At 57.5% G+C, this 8,103-nt stretch overlaps 1 protein-coding gene across 1 annotated transcript; it reads left to right on the forward strand.

Annotated features, from left to right (window-relative positions):
* The first annotated feature begins 721 nt into the window (after positions 1–721).
* EN2 (engrailed homeobox 2) lies at positions 722–7,826 on the forward strand. The gene is made up of 2 exons (XM_055269805.2): positions 722–2,022; positions 5,317–7,826. The coding sequence occupies exons 1-2, from the start codon at positions 1,341–1,343 to the stop codon at positions 5,631–5,633; spliced, it is 999 nt and encodes a 332-aa protein (XP_055125780.1). The 5' UTR covers positions 722–1,340; the 3' UTR covers positions 5,634–7,826.
* The last annotated feature ends 277 nt before the right edge of the window (positions 7,827–8,103 follow it).

An 8,103-nucleotide genomic window follows, 5' to 3' on the forward strand; every position in this document is an offset into this window, starting at 1 on the left:
GACAGGAAGCTGCCGGGTTACCGAGTCAAATGGGAGTGACACTATTCCTCTCCATCAGCAAGGAAAGCGGACCACAAAAGTCCCTTTGTATCTCGGCAGCTCATTTAATATTATTTATGCATTTTGTGCAAGGAATTGTGGGATTTCGCCCCACGGTAAACAATATGGAAATGCTAAAAATAGCGATCTTCCTGTGCGTGTCCACCTACGTGCCCCGGGGTGACCTGGCGGGGCTGTCCCGGGGTGACTCAGATCCCTGAACCACGAAGCGACAGGGAAAGCGCGTGCGAGCGCAGGAGACGCGGTCGGGGGTCTCTCTGGGTTCCCCGGCTCCCGCACCCGAAGCGGGGGACGCGGCCGCTTTAAGGGGAGGAGGGGCGGCGGGCTGCTCCTGTCACCCAGCGGCGGCCGGAGCGTCACGTGGGCGCGCGGCGCCGCGGCCATTGGCCCGAGGCACGTGTCCAGGAGACCGGCCTGCGACGTCACTTGAGGGGGCTCTGTTAAAAATAAGAACAAAAATCCAGAGTGAAAGTGTCTCAGGTTGCGCCGAGTGGCCTGGAAATTTCCGAGTCCGCGCGGAGGCCGAGGCGGCGAGGGCGGCGGACGGCCGGGGAACGCGGGCGGCCCAGCCCGACCCGGCCGGGCCCTGGCCTCGCGTCTCTCACCCATGCGACTCGGGCCGCGGAGCTCCGCGGGGCTCGGCGGGGGCGCGGCCGCACGCCGGTGGGGCGCCCCGGCCGGCAGCGGGGCGGCGGCCGCGAGGAGGGGGCCTCCATGTGCGTGCGGGCGGTGGCGGGCGCGCTGACCGCGGGCGCCCGGCACCCTCGAGGGCCGGCTAGGGCGCGCGGGCGGGGACGGCCGGGCGGCGGCGGTGGCCAGAGCCGGCCCGGGCGGGCGTGAGCGCCGGGGAGCGCGCTGCCTGCATGCGCGCAGCTCTCGTCCCGGGCGGCCCAGGCGGCGGCGCCGGAGCCCGAGGCGGCCGGACGCGGAGAGGAGCGGGGAGCCCGGGAGGCGGCCCGCGTCCCCGCCGGACCACTGCGACTGTCTAAACCCCGGCCACGCGGCGAAGTCGACGACTTGGCTCTGTTGAATCTCCCATCGTCTGGGCGAGCGGGGCGGCTCGTGGTGTTTCTAACCCAGTTCGTGGATTCAAACGTGGCTCCGCGCCGAGCGCGGCCAGCGACTTGTAGGACCCCAGCCCTGGCCGCGGCCGCCGCGCACGCCCTCGGAAGACTCGGCGGGGTGGGGGCGCGGGGGTCTCAGTGTGCGCCGCGGGAGGGCCAAAGGCTGATTCGGAAGGGCGTCCCCGGAGAACCAGTCTGGGATTTACTGTGAACAGCATGGAGGAGAATGACCCCAAGCCTGGCGAAGCGGCGGCGGCGGTAGAGGGACAGCGGCAGCCGGAATCCAGCCCCGGCGGCGGCTCGGGCGGCGGCGGCAGCAGCCCAGGCGAAGCGGACACCGGGCGTCGGCGGGCTCTGATGCTGCCCGCGGTCCTGCAGGCGCCCGGCAACCACCAGCACCCGCACCGCATCACCAACTTCTTCATCGACAACATCCTGCGGCCCGAGTTCGGCCGGCGAAAGGACGCGGGGACCTGCTGTGCGGGCGCGGGAGGAGGAAGGGGCGGCGGAGCCGGCGGCGAAGGCGGCGCGAGCGGTGCGGAGGGAGGCGGCGGCGCGGGCGGCTCGGAGCAGCTCTTGGGGTCGGGCTCCCGAGAGCCCCAGCAGAACCCGCCGTGTGCGCCCGGCGCGGGCGGGCAGCTCCCAGCAGCCGGCAGCGACCCTCCGGGTGACGGGGAAGGCGGCTCCAAGACGCTCTCGCTGCACGGTGGCGCCAAGAAAGGCGGCGACACCGGCGGCCCCGTGGACGGGGCGCTCAAGGCCCGCGGCTTGGGCGGCGGCGACCTGTCGGTGAGCTCGGACTCGGATAGCTCACAAGCCGGCGCCAACCTGGGCGCGCAGCCCATGCTCTGGCCGGCGTGGGTCTACTGTACGCGCTACTCGGACCGGCCTTCTTCAGGTGAGCCCGCGGGGACCACGCGTCCCGGCTCGCCGCGGGGAGGTCCGCGGAGCTGGGGGGCGGTGCTGGCGCGGGAACTTACCGGGAGGAAAACATCTCGAACCTCCCCCGCACATACGCACAAAGACTCACGCGACATTGTGTGAAGCTGACGCCGGCCCGGGCAGCGGCCAGGAGTCCAGCGGCAGGACTGATTCGCTAGGGGATACAGACTTCTTAGGACCGCAGAAGGGACCTCCTTTCTTTCTCTGTCTCTCTCTCTCCTTTCTCTCTCTCTGTGTTCCCCCTCTCTCTTCCACCCCCTTGGGGCATCTCTTCCCAGCCCCTAGCCCATGTCTCCCCCACCGTAGGTTTTTTTGGTGGGAACGGGGTGGCTGGAAGATGGGCCCGGAAGTGCACACTCTCAACCCTTTCCCTACGATCTTCCAACTCAGGCCAGGCCGGGGACGCAAGCCCCAGCCCACCCCAGACTCGTCCTACCATCCAGTTATCCCAGCTGTGCTCGGGGAAGACAAGGCGAGGCCTTTTGCCGCTCTGCCTTCTGCCCCTCGGGCCTGCGCTGACCGGTGGGGCTCAGGAGGATGCACACAGGGAAGGAGGAAAATAAAGGCGCCCTTTTCCCTTGGCTCCACTTTGTTTGCCAGCGCCAGCCCGCAGTGGTGGGGCTCAGCCTCCTTCCCGCACACAGCGAGGACAAGGGAGGCAGCCGTCCCTCCGGCATCTGCCATCCCCAAATAGGAAGGACGTTCTCAGGGTTTCCTGGGGGCTGCTGATGGGAAAGAGGCAGCATTCGAAGAGGCCCTGCAGAGATGCTGGGTGTATTTTTTCATAGATCTGCGATTTTAAAAAACTAAGTCCATGTCTTTGTAGAAATCCTCAACTGCATTCCATGCGGGTCTGCGGCTGGGAACCGCCATTAGGAGTGGGCTGTTTGACCCCGAGCTGGCAGCGGATCCCCGCTGTCCGCAAACCCTCAACTATTTTGCGGGTGTCATTTGCCCAGATCACAGCAGGAGTGAGCCAACCCTTCGGCCGCCATCCCGCAGAAATATGCGTGCATATTTCTGATGAAATTCAGATTTCTCAGCTAGATCTGAAATTTGCTCCATTGTTCTCGTCTTCCTCCTTTGTTAATATTTAATTAACATACAGGCTCACAATGCCGGGCGCGGAGACTCGGCCGGGCTTTGTGCGGCGGCGCCGGGAGTTCGCTGAGCCAGCCCCCAATGGCCCGGGAGCTGGGCAGCACCGCCCGGCCGGCCCGGCCCGGCCCAGCCCAGCCCAAGTCGCCTATCTTCATGGGCTTTGAAATATCCCTGCAAGATAATGTTTCTGCTCTTTGGTGTCTCCGAAAGAAAGGGCAGAGAGTTTTCTTGGGGAGGTTTGATTCTGTTTCTGAGACTCCTAAGTATTTGTCTTTTGAAAGAAAATCAAGAAAAAAAACAACTAAAAATTATTATTCTAGGGAAATTTATTGCTATAAAATGGTGTCCTTTTGAGGGCTGCTTCATGGGTGCATTAACAAGAGCCCCAGGACCAGAAGAGTTTGGGGGTAGAGTTCTGGGGAAGGGAGTGGTTGGAGACCCAGACAGAGATGGGCTCTGGGAGCAGGAGGCTGGGGCCTCTCCTGGAGCCTTGTGCCCCATCCCCCACCACCATTCCGGAGGGCCAACCCCATCCCCAAATCTGCACCTACCCCCACCAAAGCGAGGCCCACTGGCCTGGAGCCCTGGGCGTGAGCAAGACAGTCACTGAGTGTGTACGTGTGCATGGGGTGGGTGCCCAAGTATAGGGTGTGTGCTGTCATGGGTGGTGAGCCTGCCTATGGGTTGCTTTAAAAGCTGCCCTTGGTGCTCCTGTGGTGGTGCCCACAGATCCTCTTTCTCCAGGCCCCTCTCCTGGAGAGAGCACAAGGCTCAGTTGGCCATGAGGGAGTACTTGGCGTTCACCCTGGGCCTCCGGTTGGTCCCCCACCTCTTGCTGGGCACAGCCCCAGCACCCTAGTTGACTCTCCTGACCTGGGCAGGGTGCAGTCCCAGGGCCTCCAATGTGATCCACATTCCTCTTCTCAGGGTGCCCGGCAGCTCTCCGGCCCTGAAGGGTAGGGGGCCCAGGCCTTCTCCAGCTGCAGGGACCTGTGATGAAGCTGGGGCCAGATGCTCCCTAAAGCTGATTCATATACTGCACAAATTGAAACCCAGGGGTGAGGTCACCACTCCCTGCCAATGGCCTTGCCCCCTTCTTCCCCCACAGGGAACGCCAGGGGGTTGAGCCTCTTAACACCAAAAGGAAACTGATGACACTTCCCTCCTGCTCTCCTCCCTCTGCCCTTTCCCCATGGATAGCAGGTCCTAGGAGCCTTACAGCGACCCTGCCCAAAACCTGGGGCAGGTCCATAGGGAGGAGGCCAGGGCAGGTTCAGAAGTCTGAATCCCAGTTGGGAGGCACAGTGGGGAGGGTCAGAAGTGGACCTGGACAAGGTCAGCTGGGCTACCCTGCTGCCCTCAGTGAAGCAGTCCCATGTCTGGGGAAAGGGTGGTGCAGTCAACACCCTTGCAGAGCCAGGTCCCCTCTCCTGGACAGGAAACCTGGGAGATTCCCAGTGGGTGAAGGACTCACCCACTGTGAGGAGCTCAGTGCCCCTCCCCACCCAGGAGGGAAGTACATGCACTGACTCTTCCTTGAAGGAATGAACTTGGGTCCACAGAGCCGTTGGCTGGAAGTCATAGAGGAGCTTGGGTGGAGGCAGATACTCTGGGCCTCTCCTGTCCTTGGGGCCCACCTGCCCCTGACTCCCACAGCCCTTGACACCCTGTGGGGTATCCCCATGAGGGTCCCCATCACAGCCCTCAGGGCGCCTCCTGCCTCTGTGACCGCCCTGCAGTCTTTCCCGGTCTTCTCTCCTCCCCTCTCTCCCAGCACCTACCACCATCCCTGTTCCTGAACAGAGCCTCAGAAAGGACTGGGAAAAACCAGGCCAGAAAGTGTGGGGAGTTTTGCTTACAGCCAGGAGTTTTACTTTTATGTAGAGACCCCTCGTTTGTGGTCAGCCTGTCAACTAGGCGTGCCCCATAGTCCCATTGACATCACACCCAGTCCTCCTTCACCAAGTGGTGGAGGTCCGCGTTGAGCCCATGCCCAGTCCGAAGTCCAACCCCACATCTGGCCGTTCAGCCTCGAGTGGCCTTGGACGAGTCACTTCCCCTCTTGGGGCCCCAGAATCCTTACCCGGTGCCTATTGGGTGGCACACCTCTGAGTAACCTGACTTCTCTCTGTCCGCCACATCTACCCAGGTCCCAGGTCTCGAAAACCAAAGAAGAAGAACCCGAACAAAGAGGACAAGCGGCCGCGCACGGCCTTTACCGCCGAGCAGCTGCAGAGGCTCAAGGCCGAGTTCCAGACCAACAGGTACCTGACAGAGCAGCGGCGCCAGAGCCTGGCGCAGGAGCTCAGCCTCAACGAGTCACAGATCAAGATTTGGTTCCAGAACAAGCGCGCCAAGATCAAGAAGGCCACGGGCAACAAGAACACGCTGGCCGTGCACCTCATGGCACAGGGCTTGTACAACCACTCCACCACCGCCAAGGAGGGCAAGTCGGACAGCGAGTAGGGCGGGGGCATGGAGGCCAGGTCTCAGTCCGCGCTAAACAATGCAATAATTTAAAATCATAAAGGGCCAGTGTATAAAGATTATACCAGCATTCATAGTGAAAATATCGTGTATTAGCTAAGGTTCTGAAATATTCTATGTATATATAATTTACAGGTGGTATAAAATCCAAAATATCTGACTATAAAATATTTTTTTGAGTTTTTTGTGTTTATGAGATTATGGTAATTTTATGGTTTTTTTCTTTTTTGCGAAGGGGGCTGCTTAGGGTTTCACCTTTTTTTAATCCCCTAAGCTCCATTATATGACATTGGACACTTTTTTATTATTTCAAAAGAAGAAAAAATTAAAACAACTTGCTGAAGTCCAAAGATTTTTTATTGCTGCATCTCACACAACTGTGAACCGAATAAATAGCTCCTATTTGGTCTATGACTTCTGCCACTTTGTTTGTGTTGGCTTGGTGAGGACAGCAGTAGGGGCCCGCACCTCAAGCCTGGGCCAGCCACCTCAAGGCCTTGGGGAGCTTAGGGGACCTGGTGGGGGAGAGGGGACTTCCAGGGTCCTTGGGCCAGTTCTGGGATTTGGCCCTGGAAGCAGCCCAGCGTATCCCAGGCCTGCCCTGGGAAGTCGGCTCCATGCTCACCAGCAGTCGCCCAGGCCCGCAGCCTCACCCAGCTCCCTCTCCTCACCCTCCTGCGCCTAACTCCCTCCTCCTTCTCCTTTCTCCTCCTCCTCCTCCTTCCTCCTGCTCCTCCTTCTTCTTTTTCTTCTCCTCCTCCTTCCTTCCTTCTCCTCCTCCTCTTCTCTCCTCCTCCTCCTCACCAAGGCCCAACCGTGTGCATACATCGTCTGCGTCTGTGGTCCGTGTCGCTGTCCCCAGTCCCGCCGCAGCCCTGCCGCAGGCCTAACCCTCCTGCCCTGAGCACTGCCTCCATGCAGAAGCGCTTCGAGGTTCTGGGGCCAAAGGCCTGGGGTGTGTGGCCTAAAGCCCAAGAGCGGTGGGGCGACCCTCCTTTTGGCTTGGCCCCAGGAATTTCCTGTGACTCCACCAGCCACCCTGGGTGCCAGCCAGGGTCCCAGAAATGAGGCCATGGTTCACTGTTTCTGGGCGGGCAGAAGGCTCTGTAGAGGGAGATGGCATCATCTTCCTTTCCTTTTTCTTCTCTTCCCTATTTTTTTCTTTTTTTCCTTTATTTTTTTATTTTCTTGGAGTGGCTGCTTCTGCTATACAGAACATTCTTCCAAGATAAATATGTGTGCTTACACATATGTCTGTAGCATGTGAACACACACATGCACACACGCACGCACACACGCGCACACACATGCACACACGCACATACATGCACACGCACACGCGTGCACACACACACACACCAGGTGTGTTTGAGTCCACAGTTCTGGAACATGTGGCTACTTTGTCTTTCAAAAGAACTCAGAATCCTCCAGGATCTAGAAGAAGGAAGAAAATGTGTAAATAATCATTTCTTATCACTTTTTGTCTTTTCTTGTTTTTAAAAATATACATTTTATTTTTGAAGGTGTGGTACAGTGTAAATTAAATATATTCAATATATTTCCCACCAAGTACCTATATATATATATATAAACAAACACATTATCTATATATAACTCCACACTGTCTTCTGTTTAGTGTATGGGGAAAGACCAATCCAACTGTCCATCTGTGGCTGGGACAGCCCAGGGGGTGTGCCCACGGCTGACCCAGGGGGTGTGCCCACGGCTGAGCTGGGAGTCCCAGTGGTCTCCCTGAGGACTGAGGGTGAACTTCTCTTTTGCCTTAAACCTCTTTATTTCACTGCAGTAATAGTTTTTATGTTGTACATAATAGTGTAAACCTTTTTAAAAAGGAAAGTATAAAAACAAAAGCTGTAATTTAAAAGTCTGTGAATAACCATCTGCTGCTTAGGAAACTCAATGAAATGACATGCCTTTTTAGCAGGAAGCAAAGTTTGTTTCTGTTTTTTGTTTTCTTTGTTGTTTTAGTTTATAAAACGTGCATTTTACAGTTCCAGTGTCAAATATTTATAATCTTATGAGAAATGAATGAATGTTTCTATTTACAACTGTGGTTATCAAAATTGTGAACACCCCCCTACCCTGCATTTTTGTGTGTTTAAATTCTTGAAGGTTACATTAAATAAAACAAAACCTCTTTATTATAAAATACTGAAGGTCCCAGGTGGAATGACGAGTTTTCTAAGCATGTCTGAGTCCAGAGGAACTGCCTAGGCATCCTCCCCAGTACTCAGGTGCTCACGGCCTTCGCCCCGCCTCGGAGCAGGTGCCAGGTGCCTTTGTAGCGAGACGTGATTTTTTTTTTTTTTTTTAATAAGACAGTTTGGATATGTCACATGTGAGCACAGAAAAACCAAAATAATTTAAGTACACATTTTGTTACCAGGAGGAAGTGTTCAAAACTACGGTGCTATTCCAGTGACTACAT

Source organism: Symphalangus syndactylus, chromosome 6 (assembly GCF_028878055.3).
Source record: "Symphalangus syndactylus isolate Jambi chromosome 6, NHGRI_mSymSyn1-v2.1_pri, whole genome shotgun sequence".
In the NCBI taxonomy this organism is placed as follows: Eukaryota; Metazoa; Chordata; class Mammalia; order Primates; family Hylobatidae; genus Symphalangus; species Symphalangus syndactylus.

What these genes read in the sequence shown, in the direction of transcription:
- EN2 (XM_055269805.2), top strand. Translation starts at nt 1,341, where the DNA reads ATGGAGGAGAATGACCCCAAGCCTGGCGAAGCGGCGGCGGCGGTAGAG. An exon ending in CTCGGACCGGCCTTCTTCAG is followed by an intron (nt 2,023 to 5,316) that starts GTGAGCCCGCGG and finishes ACATCTACCCAG; the next exon opens with GTCCCAGGTCTCGAAAACCA.